Source organism: Manis javanica, chromosome 4, assembly GCF_040802235.1.
Source record: "Manis javanica isolate MJ-LG chromosome 4, MJ_LKY, whole genome shotgun sequence".
NCBI classification, from domain to species: Eukaryota; Metazoa; Chordata; class Mammalia; order Pholidota; family Manidae; genus Manis; species Manis javanica.
Window position 1 is genome coordinate 141,033,552 of NC_133159.1, and position 19,376 is coordinate 141,052,927.

General features: G+C 49.1%; 3 protein-coding genes across 3 annotated transcripts; 1 reads left to right on the plus strand and 2 right to left on the minus strand.

The window, feature by feature from the left end:
* The first annotated feature begins 2,725 nt into the window (after positions 1-2,725).
* Positions 2,726-5,782, plus strand: LOC108386385 (uncharacterized). The gene is given in 5 exon segments (XM_073232882.1): positions 2,726-2,906; positions 4,070-4,176; positions 4,224-4,484; positions 4,674-4,693; positions 5,387-5,782. Coding segments are annotated over 5 exon segments (600 nt in total). The 5' UTR covers positions 2,726-2,785; the 3' UTR covers positions 5,478-5,782.
* A 1,819-nt stretch (positions 5,783-7,601) lies between these two features.
* LOC108386387 (C-C motif chemokine 13-like) lies at positions 7,602-9,289 on the minus strand. The gene is made up of 3 exons (XM_017644229.3): positions 8,982-9,289; positions 8,296-8,410; positions 7,602-7,859 (listed from the first exon to the last, which is right to left on the minus strand). Exons 1-3 carry the CDS (start codon positions 9,052-9,054, stop codon positions 7,712-7,714), a joined length of 336 nt encoding a protein of 111 aa, XP_017499718.1. The 5' UTR covers positions 9,055-9,289; the 3' UTR covers positions 7,602-7,711.
* A 7,529-nt stretch (positions 9,290-16,818) lies between these two features.
* On the minus strand, positions 16,819-18,885 carry LOC108386386 (C-C motif chemokine 8). The gene is made up of 3 exons (XM_017644228.3): positions 18,730-18,885; positions 17,803-17,920; positions 16,819-17,381 (listed from the first exon to the last, which is right to left on the minus strand). Exons 1-3 carry the CDS (start codon positions 18,803-18,805, stop codon positions 17,276-17,278), a joined length of 300 nt encoding a protein of 99 aa, XP_017499717.1. The 5' UTR covers positions 18,806-18,885; the 3' UTR covers positions 16,819-17,275.
* Positions 18,886-19,376: the final 491 nt, after the last annotated feature.

The window sequence follows — 19,376 nt, forward strand, 5'->3', positions numbered from 1 at the left end:
TTTGTAAGGATCAGGCTGAATTGTAACTGGCGAGCAAGCAGGGAAGGCCAGGCCCCAGTCCACTCCAAGGCAAGAGGCCTGGGAACCCCTGGGAGCTCTGGAGGAGAGGCTATCGGGTTGAATCCATACCTGAGCTCTGCTTGGTCTCCACCAATCCTCAGTAAATTGGTGCCGATTTCACAAAAGATGACTAATACAAAAACTCTTCTACAGGCACTTTCTGGTTTTCTAACTGCTAAGGAAAAGTGTGTTCATATGAGTAATGGTTCAGCATGCATGCTGAGAGCAATTCTTGTTTATCAATCCATCCTATGCCATTCTGACCCATCTCATGCAAGCCCACACATATTTTGTGAGTTACTTTCGCCCTCACCTTTGTGCAGGGCCTAGAGAAGAAGAGGCCGAGTTGGGGTGGGGGAGATACCCCCAGGGAGCGCAGCAGGAGCCCGTGCCTGGTCCTTCAAGTGCTGAGGGAGCTGAGGAGAGGGTGTGACTAAGTCTTTCCTCTCCCCCCTTTCCTGTCCTGGGCTCGTGGTGGCAGAAGGAAAGGGGAGATAGGGGAGGTGATTTCCTGGAGAGGCAGCCCCATCCCCTTCTTGAATGAGCCAGGCTGCACCCCCAGGAGGCAGGGACGAGTGAAGTATTTCCTGAGTGGCCCCGTTGGCCCAGCAGCAGGTCTCAAGTGAGTCTAAAACACCGACAGTTACACTCAGCAGATGGACCACACACCTTTATCTCTTTTAACCAAAATGACAGTACAGGAATAAAAAAGAATCCAGCTGCAGGGACAAAGGACAGTGACAATGGCGGGTTAGTGGTTCCATTACTTCCAGTCCTTTTGGGTGGCCGGAGCCGGTGGGGTGAATGGGCATGGCTGGAGCAGAGCAGCAGGTGGTGGTGAAGGCCTGGCTGAAGGAGCATCTCAGAGGCGGCCGCGTGCGGCAGTCTGATCACCAGTGTTCAGGTCCATCACCTCGTCTCTGCAGTGAATTCCCATTATGACCTTGGGAAAGTCAGTTCCCTCCTTCTGAGATGCCTTGTTCCCATTTGTAATATAAACATATATTGCATATGTATCTGTAAAATACACTGGATACCTGATTCTCATCTTCTGGTGCCTGAATTACCGGGAGTTTTTCCTCCTAACATGTGTAGGCACATACGTTTTGATTCTGATTATGGAACAGGGCCAAAGCATTTGCATTTTTCTAAAAACTCTCCCAGGAAACTTTAAGAGCCGTTGTTGCAAATGGTTTTCAGGGATCTTTCAGCCCTGACGTGAGGTGTTAGGCTGGAGAATACACTGAAAAGAAGGGCTGCAGGGATATAAGGCCTGCATGTGGGTGACCCAGGGACAGGGGGTTTCCAAGGAGGCTGAATGACTATCTGTTGGAGAGAGCAGAAGGGGCTTTATGGAGACAGTGGCATTTGGAATGGGTAGAAAGTTCTCAGAGGAAGGCAGCGAGGAGGGCCCCACAGGTGATAGAATAGGAACAAAATCTTAGAGATGGGAAAGCGTGCAGCATTCTCAAGGGATTGCAAATATTCAAACATGCAGGAATCAGTGGAGACGTTGCATGAGGAGCCAATGAACACCAGGGTGAGCAGCTTGTACTTCATCCAATTGACAAGGGGAAGCCATGCAGGTTTTTGAACCAGAGAATATGCCTTCAGAGCAGATCAGCCTAGCCAACCCTCTATGGTTATATGATGCGTGTGGGCCTCATGATTTTAATACATGGATGCGGCCCAGCCAGCAATATTTTCTTGAGCACCTACTGTGTGCTATTTATTCCAAGCACTGCGTGCAGTATCCTCACGACTTGGCCCTTCCGTAGCTGTATAGTCGCATCCCTCTCCAGCCACCTCCCACTCCTGTCTCTCTCCTGACCTCACACTCCAGGTCTTTCCGACCTCTCGGAATGAATCTGCTCCTTGCTGCCTCTCTGTCCTGACATAAGCTCCTTCCTCTATTGTCACGCCCCCTCCCAGGTCAGCCCATCTGCAGGAGACTCTGCTTAGACGGCATTCCCCTGGGAGGCCCCCAGCACCTGTGGACAGTGCCCCGTTCTCTCTGCCCTCCACATATCCTCACAATGGATGGTTTTACTTGTTTATTTGAGTGTCAAAGGGCAGTGAGTCAAGGTCAGACACCACACCTCACTGGGAGCTGTCTTCCCTGGGCCCATCCAAGGACCTAGAACACTGTTGAAGTGTGGAGTGATTGAAAAACTAGAAATACCAAGTAGTGGGCCAGGCACTTGACACAGCAGATCTCATCTAATTCTTATCCACATCCTGAGACACATGTTACTATTCCCATTTTGCAGGGGCATGTGGCTTGGGTGAATTTACGCAACCACTAATTTTTAGAACTGGGGTTCAAACACCTGTGTGTCTCGGTCCTGGTCCAGGGTTCTGCTGCTCCGCCATTTTCTGGGACAGTAGCTCCATCTCCGCGTGGAAAGACGTGGGGTGGGAGAAGCCACAAACAGGCCACTTCCTCTCACCCACCTCTCTCCCTGGCCCACTCAGCAGGGACAGCTCCTACTCGTTTTCTCAAGATCCTTATCTGCTCCTCCACTCAGGGAAGTTACCCCACACCTTGCACACCACCCAGGAGAGGTGGCAGGAGTTTTCCATGTGGTCACTGGACACGAATAACATTCTCTTCTCTCTGTGACTTCCCCACCTCTGCACAAGGTCTGGGAAACCCCACCGAGGCCTTCTAATAAAAAGCTCTGGCACTGCAGGATGGGTCAGGGACAGCTCTTAGCTCCACCAGATGCATCGAGGCTGCTTCACCGGGGCCGGCGCTGCACTGCCCAAGATGAAACTCGTCACCATGGCCCTGGCATGTCTGCTGCTGGCTACGATGTGGCCGCAGGATGTGGACAGCAAGAGCAGTGAGTGGGGCTGGAGGTACCTTGGGGAGGGCAGAGGCTCAGGCAGGCACTCTGGGGATGGAGCGGACTCACTGCCTCCCTCTCCCCTCCTCTGGGAAGAATACTTGCAGGAGAGGCAGAATGGAGGACTTGGGTGGGGTGGGGCAGGGGCGCCAATCTGAGAACCGTGAGTCTGGGACAAAGCCAGATGGCTGAGCTGCTAGCTTCAGCAAAAGGAAGCCCTGCCTCACCCAGGCCTTGCAGACTGATGGAGGGGAACTGGGAGGCTACGTAGGCCAAGCCTGAGGTCCAGAGCAGGGACTGGGTTTTGTTTCCACAGTGCAGCAGGCAGAGTTGGCAGTCAGGACTTGGGGCTGTAACAGTTGGCTCACCTTGGGCAAGTCACTTTAACTCTCAAATTCTGGGTTCTCCATCAGTGAAATGGGATCGATAATGCCCACTCCCCGAGGCTGTTGAGAGAATACTGACCTAATAGGAGGCACACAAAAGGGGCTTTGTAAACAGTAGAACTAGGAGGAAGGAACCAGGATGGGAACGCAGTTCTCTGGGGTTGTGCGTGGGAGAGAGCGTGCTCACGGCTCACAGCAGAGTGGCTGTGAGTGGGGTCCGGGGACCCAGGGAGGAGGGCCTCATGGAGAGGGAGTGGGGAGCTGCCTGCTGAGTGTGTGGACGCTGTTGCCTGTCATTCCATCAGTTTGAACTCCTTGAACAGTTCCTAATCCTGCCCCAGGTCCATGGATCACAGTTGCCCTGCATGTACCAGACTCACTAGGCCCCCAGAGTGTGGCGTCCAGAGCCCTTGAGCCCCAATATTGGGGTGGAACTATACACTCATGGTGGGCTGTCAGAACTGGAAGGGCCTTTAGAAATCAGTCTAGGAAGTCCTATTCCACAGATGGGAGGCTGTGCTCATCGTGATCAAGGCCACACAGCTCGTGTGTGGGGAGCAGGAATCTGAATTCCGGTGTCCCGACTCTCCCTGAATATAGAACTAGGTGGCTGGTGACACAGTGCTGCACCAGAGTCCCCTGGATGTGGTGGTCCCCAAGCCTGGGCCTGTACCAGAAGGCATTTTTTTGGTTGTTTTTTAAATCATCTTGGATGCAAAAAACAAAGTCCTGGTTGAGAAATGGATGCAAACCATTTTTGTGCTTCTCTCCTAGTGATTGTGTCATCCTCCAACTGTTGCTACACATTTGTGGAGAAAAAGATTTCCCAGAAGAGGATTCAGTGTTACAGAAACCAGTTCCTCCTGCCCCTACTATGGTGGTAGAATGTGAGTGGCCCTCCCTGTCAACCCCAACTCCCTCCTGCCAGGAACAGAAACCGGCCCACATGCAATTAGAATGGCAGACACGAGATGGAGCTATTCACCACCAGATTAAGGTTTTCAAACCCAGCCGGCGAGGCCGTCAAAATCTTGGGTGCAGAGCCGGGCTGGGCGCCTGGGGGAGCGCTGCGCTTCCTCGTAGGTGCCAGGTCACCATCAGACTAAGGTTTCCAAACCCAGCCGGCGAGGCCGTCAGAACCTTGGGTGCAGGGCCGGGCTGGGCGCTTGTGGGAGCGCTGCGCTTCCTCGTAGGTGCCAGGAACCGGGCTCCCCCAAGTGACTTGCTTCTTGGAGCGCTAAGCTATCAAGAATTATATCTTAATACTTTGTACCCAGGGGAAGGAATTGTTTAAAATCTCCAGGAATTACTGCGTAGTGGAAAAAATAAGGGGTGGGGGTCACAATTAGTGCCTGCTTCTGGATTTGCCAACCTCTAGCCTTGGGCGACCGTGGGCAGGTAACTCGCCTGCACCTTATTATCTGGACAATCCTCTGCATCTTTAGCTGGAAAGAGGCGTCAACATGAAGCTTGACTGAGGTCGCTTTCACTTGCCACTCAGTGTCTTTAAGGCACTTCCACGTATATTATTTCTGCTGACTTTCTTGGGGCACACACTTTCATTATCATGAAAACTGAAGTTCAGGGAAGCAGAGAGATTTGTCTAAGCTCACTCAGATAATAAGGGCAGAGTTGGTCTATCGCTTAGATGATAGCCATATTTAGGAGGTGGACAGTCCAGAAAGAAACGCATGTACAAACACACACAGTGAACCCAAAGCAATGACTAAGGGTCCCAGATGGACACAGACACATGAAAAGATGGAGAAGGAGCCGGGGCCCTTGGAGATATTCTAGGTGGAAATTTCCCGGGCTAGCTAATCCTCAGAATGTCTCCGGCCTTCACTCCACGCTTGTACACTGAACTGTGCTCTCCAGAAAAGGGGTTCAGGAAACTCAATTTGATAAGCTCCCCCTGAAGCTTGGGTGTCCCTCCCAATGTGTGAGCCACACGTCACATGCAACGACTTCATTTTACAGGCCCAGAGAGGCAGCTTAGGGACACCCAGCAGCGAGGAGTGGGAGGTGGGACTTGTGTGTGGCACCCAGGGGTGACTCAGATGACTCAGCTCTTTTGTTCTCTGCTCACAGAGTCGAGCTGAAGGGAGGCTGAAAGATCTGTGCCTTGAACACAGCCCGATGGATGAAGAATGTGTTAAAAGGGATAAAAACCTGCCCATGAAAGCACGTGTGAGCAGATTCCTTTCCACCCTGAACTCCAGAGACCTCATGGTGTCACCTGTCCCTGCAGCCCCCAACCCCACACCAGTCCTTTTGCCCAACTTTACCAGGTTGTGGAGGGTCTGCTTGGTCTTGATAAGCTATGTTGTTGCACTTATGTATTTAAATTCTGGAATCTTCGTCTCCTGTTTCCCTGTACCTCTTGGACCCCACGGGAATTCCAGGATGCAAATTTGATTGGGGACAGGGGCAGGTGGGTAGGGGAGAGCGGGCACACTTGTTGGACTTGGTGCTAGTCCTCCTTGTCAATAGGATCCAATAAATGACTGACATCTCCCAGCTGACTGCCTTTGTCCTGGGGGGGTGAGCGTTCACTCACAGCTGTGATGCAGATTCTCTGCTTCTGGGTTTGGCGGTGGGGGGGTAGGCTCAGTGAAGCAGCAAGCAGGGGGCTCCTGGGTGCAGGAGCCTCTCCCTCCCTTCCGTGCCCAAAGGGGCTGATGTCATCCAAAAGTCACAGCTGCCCTAGTGGGAGGGGATCTTGTGAGTTCATCTGCCTCTAAGATGTCGTTAGCCCCATTTGATAGATAAGGTGACAGAGGGCTGGAGAGGGACACCAATAGGCATGAGGATACAGAGCAAGTCAGGGAGAGATCTGGCACTCAAGCCCAGGGCTCCTGCTTCCCAGGCCAGAACTCTTTCCCGTGTTCCAAACTGCCAAGTGACCACCTGACCCAGCATGGCTCAGGAACCCTCTCTCCACTGGAAAGACCCTGCAGAGTTGGTTAGCAGGACCTTGTCCTGGGAAAGAAGGGTCCTGGTGAGTGTGCAGGCCCAGGTGGGTCCTAGATCTTACAGAGATGCCAACGCAGCTCATCCACTCACCTGGGGAAAGGCAGCTTTGGGAAGAGCAGGAGAACCCTTCACAAGCAGGAAGATAAGGCCCTGTCCCTTTCAGAGGGACAATCAAAGGCTTTAGCTTGTATAATGCATGACTAGGGAGACTAGCAAAGGAGGGAAGAAAATTCTGGGTCTCAGGACTGGCACCCTTTAAAGGCCAGTGTGGTGGCTCTAGGGGAGAAATTCCCTGCTTTGCCCCATTTCCTCTTGCCTGGACTATTGCAATAGGCTGCTCTCAGTTCTTCCTTGACAGCTTTTTCCTGCCCATGGCCACAGGCTTCTCTTCCCGGTATCCCTCTACCCTAGCATCCCCCTGCCCTCCTGATGGCTCCAAAGCCTTCAGTACATACCTCCTGCCTTCAGAACTAACTCCAAACTCCCCATCTTGGTATTGCAGTTCCTCTAAAACCATGCCTCAACCTTCCTTTCTAAGCAACTCTAATGTTTCCATTCTGGAGCCCAAAGTGACGAAATGGGGATTTTTCCTCCAGGCCTTCTCCTCACTTTTCCATTCTGCACCTCTTCTAGAGAATCTTTGCTATGACCATGCTGTGCTATCCTTCAAGGCCAGTTGTGCCCAAGTCCCACCCTCTCTGTCAAGTCCAGGACTAACTAGGACTGGGGCATCTAGTGCTCCCCTGGGGGTCAGGTGCACGTAATGTCTGTATTACTCTGGGGACTGCTCAGTGCCGGGAGGCATATGGGTAGAGACCAGTTAGAAGCTGATGCTAGCGAGTGGAACACTCATTCTAGAATATCCTGGGATGGCAAGCCAGGCCCTCCCTGACACATTCAGAGGAGCCCAGGTTGGCCACAGGAAAGGCTTCGCTATATCCTCATTCCTCTGGCGCCCCTGCCATCCACCTGCACCTCGGAGCACTGCTTACTGGTTGGGCTGAGAAACACTGTTAGAGATTTTAAACAAAGTGTATTTTCTGCAAAGAGTCAGCAATCTTATGAATTGCATTCTTCTATTACATATTTAGTAACACCTTCCAATCACAAGGCACTCTCCTCCCTAGACTGTCTTCATCTCCATGATCCTCAGGGACATACTCACAACCCCTGGAAAGTTAAGCAGGAGAGAGAACTGCTCCCTCCAGGGGAAAGATCTGGGGCTCATCAAGGAACCAATTGGCTTGAGGTCTTGCTTTTTTTAAAAAAAAAAGATCACCAGTATTCAAAATAAACACCAAACCAGCAACAATTCAAATACTATTAAATATTACTTATGACGTAGTACATTTTATATCCCACAACAGAAACCACCCTACTTGAAAATTACAGCAGAATTAGTCCAGGGTATAGACAGGAAGGCTGGCGGAGCATAAACAGTCATTTCTCATACTCCGGCTTCGTCTCAGTGGTTGGAAGAGTTCTAGTCTTCTGGGTACGAGATTGTTGATCTAGGTGTTTCATGTAATTCTGGACCCACATCTCCTTTGGGGAGACACAGATGTCCTTGCCCAGTTTCGTTCTGAGGCTGAGGGTGAAGGAGTGCCATACAGTTAGATGGAGCTCTTTGAGGGTTTTACCTAAGAGATGACTCAGATTCCAAAACCTGCTTGGCCCACCTGCTGTAGGTAAGGGAGCCACCCCGGGACAAGAGGAAGTAGGGGTGTGGGAAGAAGGGGCCTGGCCTGTGGAGGTAGTTGCCATTTTTGCCACCCTGGGAGGAGCTGGCCTGGCATCTGCCAAAGCGGCGTGGGGTGTGAGCTAGGCTGTTTAGGGAGTGAGGTGGCCATCTCTGGGCCAGTTTATGATGTAATAATAGAGGCTTTGGATTACATAGTCTGGGTAGATCTTGTCCTCTGATATAAGATCCCAAATTAGTCTGACGTCTGTCTTCTGGGGCAGAACTTTGGATTGGAGTTGGGGAGGGAAGGAGAGGGGGAAGGAGGACAGGGTTTTCTACCCACATGACAGCTTCCTGGGGACATTGGCTGCTGGTGATTCGATAGCCCTTCAACTTCTGCAAGGGGATCCTCTTATTATTAAATGTAAAACAGCAAGTGGACAGGGCACTGAGTGCATCTAGAAATAAAGTCACAAAGAAAAAGCCTTTTAGGAAGTGCTCGGGTTTCCTCAGCATGAATGCAGCAGGATATGTCTATGGGGGAAGGAAAGCAAAGAGTTAGGAATGGATCTGATGTGCCCCAGGTCCAGTGCTTCCACCCCGGTCCCGAGGCAGGGTGGGACCTGGAACATGTGGCTTAAGATTTTGAAGTCCCTTCTCTCAGCTGCAGGGTGGGGATGCATCACTGCTGAGCAGGAGAGGCCAATGTGACAGGTCCTGGATATGACCCCCAATCTGCAGAGTTTGGGAAGATCAACTGGAGTCAAAGAAAAGGCCCTGGATTTGGAGAGGGCAGCTTAGGTTTTATTCCGGTTCTAGGACGACTGGAGGTGTGGGGGTAGGACCCCTCCTAGCCCCCACCTGGACTTCAGCTGTCTGTCTGTAAAATTAGTGTGTTAAGTGCAGCTCTGAGGATCCCTGGTGCTCTGATAGGGTCAGAAGTGGGACAGTTTGACTTAGGCCTTCCAAGAAGGAGAGAGAAATGGAAGAAGAGGGAGGGAAGGAAGGAGGGAGAGAGATGGAGCTTACCTGGCTGAGCGAGCATCTGGGTGCTGAAGGTGGCTGTCGTGAGCAGCAGGCACAGAAGCGCTGCAGAGACCATCAGGTTGGAGGCTGGGTGTGGGACCTTCAGGGCAAGATGGGGTCTGAGGTTGGCTCAGCCTGTCTGCTCCTCCAGCTGCTCTGCCTGCCTTTTATAGGAAGCAGTCGGTGGGGAGCTCCCAGAGGGATGGACAGGGTCATGGTCAAGTCCAGATGGAGAGGGGTCCTGAATTTGCTGAGCTGGAGGCTGGGCTTCCAAGGAGTTTTCCAGGAAATGCAGGCGGGAAGCTGTGGGCTGCAGCAGGGCGGGCACGGTTTCCTTCCAGCTGCCCAGGCCAGAGGAAGTGGGAACACAGATGTGCCGTCACTCACCACAGGCAGTGATCCAAGGAGCTGTTCCATGGCCTTGCTTTCTCCAAAATGAAAAATAACCCCCGTAGAGAAAGAGCACTGTGCAAGGGCTTCACACAGTTTGTATTTAGTCCTGACAAGGTGTCCCCCATTATCGCCACACCCATTTACAGATGAAGACGCTGACAGTAAATAACTTGTCCAAAGTCTCTTGGGGAGTGAGCGGTAACACGGAAAGAGAGAGCCAGTGTGCTTACATAAGAGTACAGGAGACTTCATGCTTGCATTGAGCTGCAGAACCCTCTTTCCACCCAAGTTTTATGAGGAAGTCCAATGCTTGAGACAAATCAAAGACACATTCTGATGACAGGGGCTCCTCACATCGCATGCTTGTGCGATGTCCCCTTCTGCCTCTCAGGCCCATGGAGATAGAGTTGAAAAGCACTGATTTGCCCAGGCTCCTTGTTTTCCGGAAGCACTATTGAGTTTCTAGAGCTGTTGGCAGGAGGGGGTGGGAGAGAAGGGCAAGGACGGGGTTCCTTGCTTCTGTGCCTGGCTCCCTCCTGTGACGGATGTGTGCCCTAGCCAAGAATGGGAACTGCAGTGGGCATGGTGGGAGGCCAGGAACAGCAGTGGACTCCCACTGGAAACTTACAGGGCCCTCTGCCTCAGTGACCCCCTCCCCATCTCAGTCCCGGCTCCCAGACTTGGCTCACTTCTTGCACTTGCCTAGAATACCCTCCCCTCCATTTTCCATTCTCGTGAATCCTTCCACTCTGGCAAAACTCCAGTGAGAGTAAAAGCAAGGAAATAAAGAGCTACGATGAGCGAAATAGAAAATGATGTATATTAGAAAGGATGGACAAAGCCCAAAGTCTATTCTTTGGCCAGTCAATAGTGAAGCTAGCACTCTCTTGAGACTGACCATGAAAATAGACAACAGTAGGAATAGAAGAGGGTGTCACCACTCAGCCTGCAGACACCAAAAAGAAAATGAGAACCTTATGCCAATAACCAGAATTTGGATGAAATGGATGAATTTCTAAAAAAATATAATTTACTAGATTGCAGGAAAAAATGAAAGAGCAAGTAACTCTAAAACTATTAAAGAAATTGGATCAGCAATTGAAGATCACTCTGAAAACATTCAAGAGTTTTAACAGCTGGTTATTCTAAGCATTCCAAGAACTCAATTCCAACTTCACTCAGTCTCTTCCAGAGTATATCAGAGTGTACACTCTTCAGCTTGTTTTATTTGTGACTCGTACATAATTTTGATACAAAAAAACTTGTCAAGAACCACATGAGAAAAGACTGCAAGCTGTCCTTCCAGATGTATTCTATTCTCGCCCATCCTCTTTTCGGGAAGCCAACCTGTGTGGATCACATTAATGGGACTGCAGGTCTTCTGGCTTCAGGTTGGGCTTGGACACTGGGAGCCTCTCAGGCACTGGAGAGGGAGAAGAGAACAGGGGAAGCACCCATTTCTCTTCTGTTCCTCCTGGATGCAGCCCTCAACCAATGGCTTTCTCATCTCTCTAAGTGGCCTTCTTCATCTAGCTTTGGGGAACCAGTGCCTGCACTTTAGGGGTGGTCACCACACTGTTACTAGCCTCTGAGGACTGAAGCACCCCTGTGATTCCTTTACACCCAGCCCACATCTTGGTAAATAGGCTCTTAGGACACCTTCCTCAAATCATTCAAGTGTTACCTATTTCTTTCCAAGATCATGACTAACATAGGTTTAGGTACCGGAAATGGCTTCTGAAAGTAGACCTTCTAAGGGGAAAATGGAAGTTCCTATGGCCAGGATCCTCACCCAACCCTAAACTACTTGATAATGTAATTGGCTTACTGCTTCACACCCACAGGCTATAAGCTATTATTGACTGAGTCACTATATAAAGAGCTCTGCCCAGTGCTCTGGGTAGAGGCAGAGATGGAGGAGTGTTATGGGACCTACAGACTGCTGGATGCAGACATGGTTCTTGTGCTCGACCTATCACCAGGAGAATAAAGCACAGGTATAAATCCTTTTACCCCAAGAACATTTCATTGTCATTTCTCAGTCTCACCCAATCCATAGTGAACTTGCCTGGGGCTGAAACCTTCAAGCAAGACACCTTCCAAACAGGGTTCTGCGGTTGGGTTGCTTATATGTTTTAGAAGCACCACAGTGGCATCTGTTAGCATCATGATTACTTAAGCTGTTACCAGTAGTTGTACAGCAGACTGTGTTTGACAAACCCTCAAGATGATTGTGATGTGCACTAAAGTTTGAGGACTGTGGAATTACAGCATATCCCCTGGCCTTCTCTGATCTAAAATGAAGCCTCCAGAGAGCTCTTAAGGATGCTGCTCTTTCATCAAGGCCTCGTCAAAGCATCCCTTAATGCCTTGGTAAAGGAAGGGTGTCTGGCCTTTCCTGAGAGTGCATTAGAGAAGGCTGGGCATCTTGCATACAATAGATCCAACCAAACAGATCCACTTTCCTGAGCCTTTGGACTCCTTCCTACCATCACAGGGATGTTCCAGCATTTCAACTTCATTAACCATAGGCTTATTTTCCAGTCTAGACTCCAATCAGCCAATCTAGCTGAACATTAACATCAGAAACCTAATGCAAGTCTATAGGACAGAATCATGGCCTTTCATCCAGTTACTAGATTTAATTCAGTTCTTAGATCCGGAGTGCCCAGAAGGGTGGGACCCAGTTCCCTTTTAGGAAGGACCATGCAATGCTAGGTTGCCAGATAAAATATGGGACACTTAGGTAAATTTGAATTTCAGATTAACAATGAATACATTTTTAGTATAATTATACCCTTGGCAATATTTTTGCTAAATCTAGAAACTCACAAGTTTATACTGTAAATCTTCCCCAGAGGAACCTGCTGCCATATAACCAGGGTGACTCTGCACTGGGGAAAGAAATACTGAGACCTTCTGGGATTATTTGATATTGGCTTTAAATGGATGGTATTCTCTGGACCCTCCAAAATCCGGCCAACCCACCACTCAGAGGGAGAGTTTATGGAGGTTCTATACCAGTTACTCAGTTATGCCAGGGCAGAGCTCAGCTAGCTCTTCTCTGGCTCAGTGACATTTATACAATATAAGTCTCCTAGAATTATAGAATCCTATAATTTTGGAATCATTAAGTTGCTGTGGCATCCTGCAACCTGCCTGTAGCCCTGGGCAATCTTAGTTCCCTGCTGTCTTAGATGAGAACATGTAAAGTTGGCTTCACTTGACAATGTTGTGGTTTTCAGAGGCTTGTTTGCCCACTTAAGTCTATTCTCATGATTTATCGGGATGCCGTGATGTGTAACAGATTAAAAAAAAATTGCTCAGGGAAGCAGAGCTGGGCCACCTTGTGCTTAACACTTCTCCCTGTCCATCTTATTGTACTCTTCAGGGTTCTAAGGACTATTGAGCCACAGCAACCTTTGCACTTTATAGAACAGATATCCGACCACTGGAGTGGCTGATGGAAAGGGAGGGGGCCAGCACTGACTGGCCTTCTCTGCCCTCAGACTCGGTCTCTCCAGAGAAAGGCAAAGCCTGCAGAGGAAGAGGATACTGTCATTTTGACCCTGGAGGAGGAAAGTCCATCTACCAGCCCTGAAAACAGTGCAAGACTGCTTGCCTTCCTTCTTGCTTCCAACCACCTTCTCTCCTAGATCCATGTTTGCTTCTAATAGCTCATCCACAGTAACATTCTTCTCATCTGGCCCAAACAGGAATTACTCGAGGCCTGGCTTACATTGTGTGTCACTCACGTAGGCTTCCAGTCGATGCCAAATCTTTCTCTGAAATGGTTGAAAAAAATTTTCTTTTACAGAAAACAAAAGCACTAATAAAAAAGGAACATATTGATAAATGAACTATATTAAAATTAGGAAGCTGTTTTCATCAAAAGGCATCTTTAAGGGAGTGAAAAGGAAAATCACAGATTATGAGAAGATACTTCAATTAACACACCCAACCAAAGATTCCTATTCAGAATATAAAAAATGCTTCTAATACATGAGAAAAAGATGTCAATCTAAAAAATCTAAAAAAATGGACAAAAGACAACATGGACTAGGACCCAGTAAAGGAAGATATAGAATAAACATTTGAATAGATGCTCAACTGCACTAGTCATGAGTAAAAGGTCAACTTAAACCACAATTATCTGGGTTACACGCAACTATCCTCATAATCAGAATGGCTAATTTATAAAGAACGACAGTATGAAATGTTGCAATACCAAATGTGGAACAACTCTACCCCTCATACACTGCTGGTGGGGTGAATGTAAATTGGTGCAACAGCTTTGGAAAATATTTGGCAGTATTTTAGAAAATTATTGGGTGGTTGAACATATGCTCAATTTGCACATATCTATGATCCATGTATGTAGTTCAATCTGTCAATTATCTATCGATCTATCCATGTATCTATTATCTACCTTTAAAACCTTAAGTTCATATCAATACCTCCAGTTTCAGGCCAACACAGTAGGATTTTTTCTAGCCTTCCAACATTCCATTTTTTCTCTATGGAAACTTCTCCAACAGCAAGTGACTTGGCATCAATTGTCTTCAACACTTTTACTTATTTGCTAAATTCCTCTCCAAGTCACCATTTTAGTAGCTATGTGGCTAACTCAGTCCCAGTCCTGTTGGTCCTGACTTGTAAGCCACCCTCATACCCAGTCCCACCAAATAATGCTGGTTGAGTCCATGGTCTTGGCCCCAGCCTTGGCCCCAAAGGGCACACTGATCTGATCCCCATCCCAGCCCCAGTGCTGGTGAATGCATCCACCCAATGCCCAACTGAATTGCTGGCCCCGACCAGTGAATGCCCAGTGAGATCCAGGCATTGACCAAGAGGAAGGAGAACAGATGTTGACTGTATCAAACAATGAATCCATAAGACAGAGCCTGAGACAAGGACCAGTGTGTAGATAGTTTCATTTGGTAATTGTCCCCAGGGATGAAGACTAAGAATGAGACAGAGAAGGTGGAGAGGCCAATGCAAGTATACATAATCAAGGTCAGCATCACGGGCAAAGGGAGGGATTCTCCTAGGACTACCTGAGAAGCCTACAGATGGCTCCCAGAATCAGCCTGCGGGAGGATGGGTGGCAGAAGTCTTCACTTCTCCACCCGTCACTGGTGGAAAGTGATCACCCAGAGCGTTCCCTCCCCAAAACATCTGAGTCTCATGATGTGCCTGCCAAGCCAACCCCTGACCCGAGATGCCACCCAAAGAGGAGCCTGTGGGCAGGAAGCAAGAAGCGAGGAGACACAGAGAGCAGATGTCAAGAGAGTGAAGTGAGTCGTAGCCTGTAGCAAACCGTCTGCCTGAGCCAAGGGCGAAACCAGAGGTGAGCCCAGGAGAGTGCCTGTTGGCTTCAAGTGACTTCCCCAGTTCCTGGCCCCCTTGACAAGGGGATGAATCGGACTCACAGATATGAACCAGTCAATGAAAGGGTGCTGATTTTCCAAACACCAATATTCTAATTAAGGCACATAAAACAATAATGTAAATAAAATGACACAGTTAGGACGTTGGTGTTTAATGTCATTAAACAATGTTCACTGTAATTTGAAATATAATGGCATAATGCCAGAGTGCAGATAGCTGGGCAAAGCTCAGAGCAAACAAATGGGCCATGGCCTGGTGTCAGTTTGGAGTGAGTCTTCATGCCTTTGGCATTTGGGATTTGTGTTCTAGCTACTTCATGAAACCCTGGGTCCAGATCTCATGGCCAGCTGGGCCTTGAGGCTGTGGAATAGAGTAGTTGGAACTGGATAGAGCCTTTTGTGGCTGGGAAGTGTTCCTCTTACCCAGCGGACACTTAGCTGCCTTATTGTTCTTGGGCTTGTGTGCGCTCTGCTGGCCTTTAGTGGAAAGCTTATCTCCAGGCAGTTGATATATCTGACTTACAGGTGTAAGGCAACTGGCTGGCTCAGTGGTTTGAGTTACAGGCACTTAACCTCCCCACCTTACTCTAGCCAATGGGCTTGACCAAGTTTCCAAGAGATGTGGTTCTGGAGCTGGAGGAGGCTTGTAAGGTCACCTGCCAGATCCCCTCACTTCCTGCCTGTGACGCAGCATTATCTCCAACCTTGCGCGGCATCTTAATACCAGAGAGAGACGTGCGGGAAGTGACAGTGAGCGTCAGGATCAGTTCTGGGATCAGAACCCATCTCCCGCCTTGCCATGCTTCCCAGCAAACTGGAATTGTGGCATCTCTCCCTGTGACCACAGTGACAGGCGCTGAGGAGCTGGATCAGCAGGGCAATAATCCTCTTTCCCTTAGAGTGAGGGCTGTGGCCTTTGTACCTCAGAATGGTGGCCCCATGTCTCAAAAAGAAGCCAGCTATGCTCACAAAATACAAGGAAATCCTGACTTTAAGAGTCAGTTAAGGAAAGGAGGTCCCATGCCTTCAAATCGATGCTTGAGAGTTTTTAGGATTTAGGGGTTAGTTTTTAGGAGTTGGGGGCAGAGTAATGGAGATTGACTCATTCTGTGCCTCAAGGACATCTGCCGCTTCCCTGGTTGCTTTGTGAGATCTTCAGAGGAGGACGTATGTCCCGGGTCAATTGTTCTCCCCTTTCTGTAACATTTGACTTACCACTCTGTCTGGCCTATTCTTCCCAGCTTTACTGTCATGACTCATGACCCCCCTGCTCCAGAGCCCCTGCCTCTCCCCCGCACCATTTCAGTGGCCTGCTCTTTCTCGGCCCTCCCTCCTGCACTCCACCCTGTCCTCAGACACCAGGTTATTCCTCCTGATGCACACCTCTGCCCATGGACCTTCCTTCTTGCCTAGCAAACCTCTTACCCACTGACTTCTGAATCTGAAATTCAAGAGCCCCTAAAATCTGGCTCCAGCCATTATTTCTAAACCCCAAACTCCTCCATCTTCACATAGTCCGGCCAGATGGAGTTCCTTCCTCCAGCCTACAACCTTCCTCTCCCTCCTGCACCAGCTCTGAAGAACACTTTCTGTTTGCCACTGCATTGCATAGACCAGTCCTATTAAAGACTCATCTTCAATGAAAAGCCTTAAGTGGGCTTCTAGGTGATAGACATCTAATTTCCTCTTAGATTTGGCTTCACTCCTAGGATATTACTCTGGGTTTGAGAATTAATTAGATGGAGAAAACCTGGGGTCGTGGAGAAAAGTGTGAAGACTCCTGCAAGAGGTCAAGAGAGAGACTGGGAAAAGAGGTGTGGCGAGAAAAGAAATGGGCTTCAAGCTCCTACTGAATAAGGGCAGGTGGTATTAGGGGCTGGAGCCAACGGGCTGAACAGCCTGGTCTGTCCTGCTGGATTCTCCATGAACCACAGTTGTATCCAAAATACTTCTTAGAGGCTGGCTTCCAAGCCCTGAATTGCCAGCCATTGCTGCCTTTCCTCCCCGCCCAGTTTAATGTTACCCCATGAAAAATAAGACCAAGTTGTTTAAAACTATTTATTTTTTTTCTTAGAAAATTCCACAGTGGTCTAATAATAATAATTTCAACAACAACACTGCACAGTACGCCTTTGACGTACAGGAGCCCTGATTTCCTAAGAATACAGAAGTGTTTTCCTCTGATGACCCACGGAGGGTCTTACAGCACTACGGACAGGTGTGGAGAAACAGTGACATCACGCCATCAACTTAATTGTTTTCACAGAAGAGAAAACATATCACCGGACTTTGTATTTCACATTCATTAGGATTTATGGCAGGTACAGTCAAAACATCAATAACTTAAATATAATTAAATATAATTTAAGGAATATTGTGCCTTTAATTATTAAACAAAGCACCTCTTTTTGGATATTGTAGTAAAATAATATCACTATGCACCTAGGCAAGGCAGGGGAGAATAAATAAAATTTTCCTCAGGCTCTGACTGTCTCTCAGTCCAGGTATGAAGGTTCAAGGCTTCAGCATTTGGGACTTTTGGTCCAGACGCTTCATGGACTCCCGGACCCATTTCTGCTTGGGGTCAGCACAGACCTCCCTGTTCAGTTTAGTCTTGAAACTGTGAGGGGAGAGGGCACAGTTAGATGGAGTGCATTGAGGATTTTGTTCCTTGGCCCCTAAACCTGATCAGCCCTTGCTCCCTGGGTGAGGGGCTTGGATTAGGACTAAAGTAAGTGGGGATGGGGGATATGGGAGGTAGAGGCCACAGAAAGCAGCTCTGCTCTTGTTGACCCAGGGAAAGTCCCCTGGGCTCCTGGCTGGAGGAATTTGGGTGATCTGACCAAGCCCCCAGAAGGGGACCACAGACAGAGTATGAACTCCTTCTGTGGGCTTTGTTTCTCTACGGGGTAAAGGGCTTTTTGCATTAGGTGGTGTATTTTTCTGACTTTTTTGGATGTGCATCCTGACGTCTTCCCCTTGTATAGAACCCCAAAGTCTGACAACTTTTGACTGTGGGCGCCAGGGGACGGTCTACTTACATCACAGCCTCCTGGGGACACTGGCTGCTGGTGATTCGGCTGTAACTCTCCAGCCTGTGCATGGGGACCTTCTTATTGACCACACCGAAGCAGCAGGTAATCGGGATGGACACAGAATCTGCAAAACATTTCACAAAAAATGAGTGATATATGATGTTTCATAAGCATGCATTTCTAATGGAAGGAGGAGAAGGTGGAAGAAGACAAACACATGAGCTCTGTCTAGGACCCACCACTCCCACGTTCAGTGCCTTATTCTGATCCCACAGATAAAATGTTACCCTTGAGCTGGTTTCCTCTATTGAACTATGGGGCCCCTAATTGTTGACAGGGGATGGAGAAATCTTGAGTAATAAGATGAATCACTAGAAGGTCTCCTGATCCCAAACCTCTGACACTGGACCTAAGTTCTAAGACCTTGTTTCCCAGCTTTTCATACCCATGGCTTTTAGAGCCAACCTGTGTCACATGCTGAGATGCCTCTGGGTCCTTCCCTCCTTACACAGCCACTGTTCTGGAAGCTACACTGGACTATAATCCAAAATATGAAACCTCAAGCAATTGTTTATTCCTCTCCACTACTGCCTGAAATGTCCTTCACATCCCTGATGAGAAATGGTGCTTCCTTCTGTGACACATTCCCATGCAATGTGAGTGTCATTGAGATGGTGGCTGCATTCAGTGTCTCTTCCCAAAGCTGGCACCAGGACTGATCACGGGGTCTGGCCCCAGCGGCCTGGGTGTCTGGCTCTGGCTTTGGCCTGACTAGCTGTGACACGGTGGCTCTTCTTATTTACCGTTTTAGTCTCATTTTCTTCGGCTTTGCCATGTAGCCTATGCAGCAGGCATGGGGTGACTCCTGCTGGGAGCTAGTATCTGCCCAGATGTCAGTTCAGACGTTAAGCCTTAGGAAGAGAGGAGCCTTACCCGGCTGAGCGAGCACCTGGGCGCTGAAGGCGGCTGCTGTGAGCATCAGGCACAGCAGGACAGCGGAGCCCTTCATGCTGGAGGGTGAGCGCAGGAGCTGCAGCTGAGAGTGGGAGGTTTCAGGGTTGGTCTCAGCCGCTCTGCTGTTCTGGTGGCTCTGGCCATTTTGCGCGCCTTTTATTGGGAGCAGAGAGCGTGGGCAGGGTCATGATCAAGGAAGGATGAAGTAAGACCCTGAGTATGCTGAGTAGGCACGAAGCTGGGGTGATTTCCCAACACCGAGAGAGGGAAGCACTGCAGTTTCTATCATTTGCTTAGACTATGTGGAGCAGCGGTGGAAGGGTATGTGTCAAATTATAGGAAGTAACCTCATTGAACTCTTAAGGACAGTGATTTCTTTGAAATGGAAAATGGTCTGTCAGAAAGGAAGAATGGAAGCTAAGGTCATAATGGAGTGACGAGAACCAAGGGCCTGACCCTCCCCAGGGCCCAGGAGGCCTAGGACTTGACAGAGAAGGTGGGACTTGGGCACAACTGGCCTTGGAGGATAGCACAGCATGGTCTTAGCACTCTCTATCGGACTCTAGTCCCTTCCATCCTACAGTCAGGCTCCTTTAGAAGCCCACACAGGTGGCTTGCAGGAACAT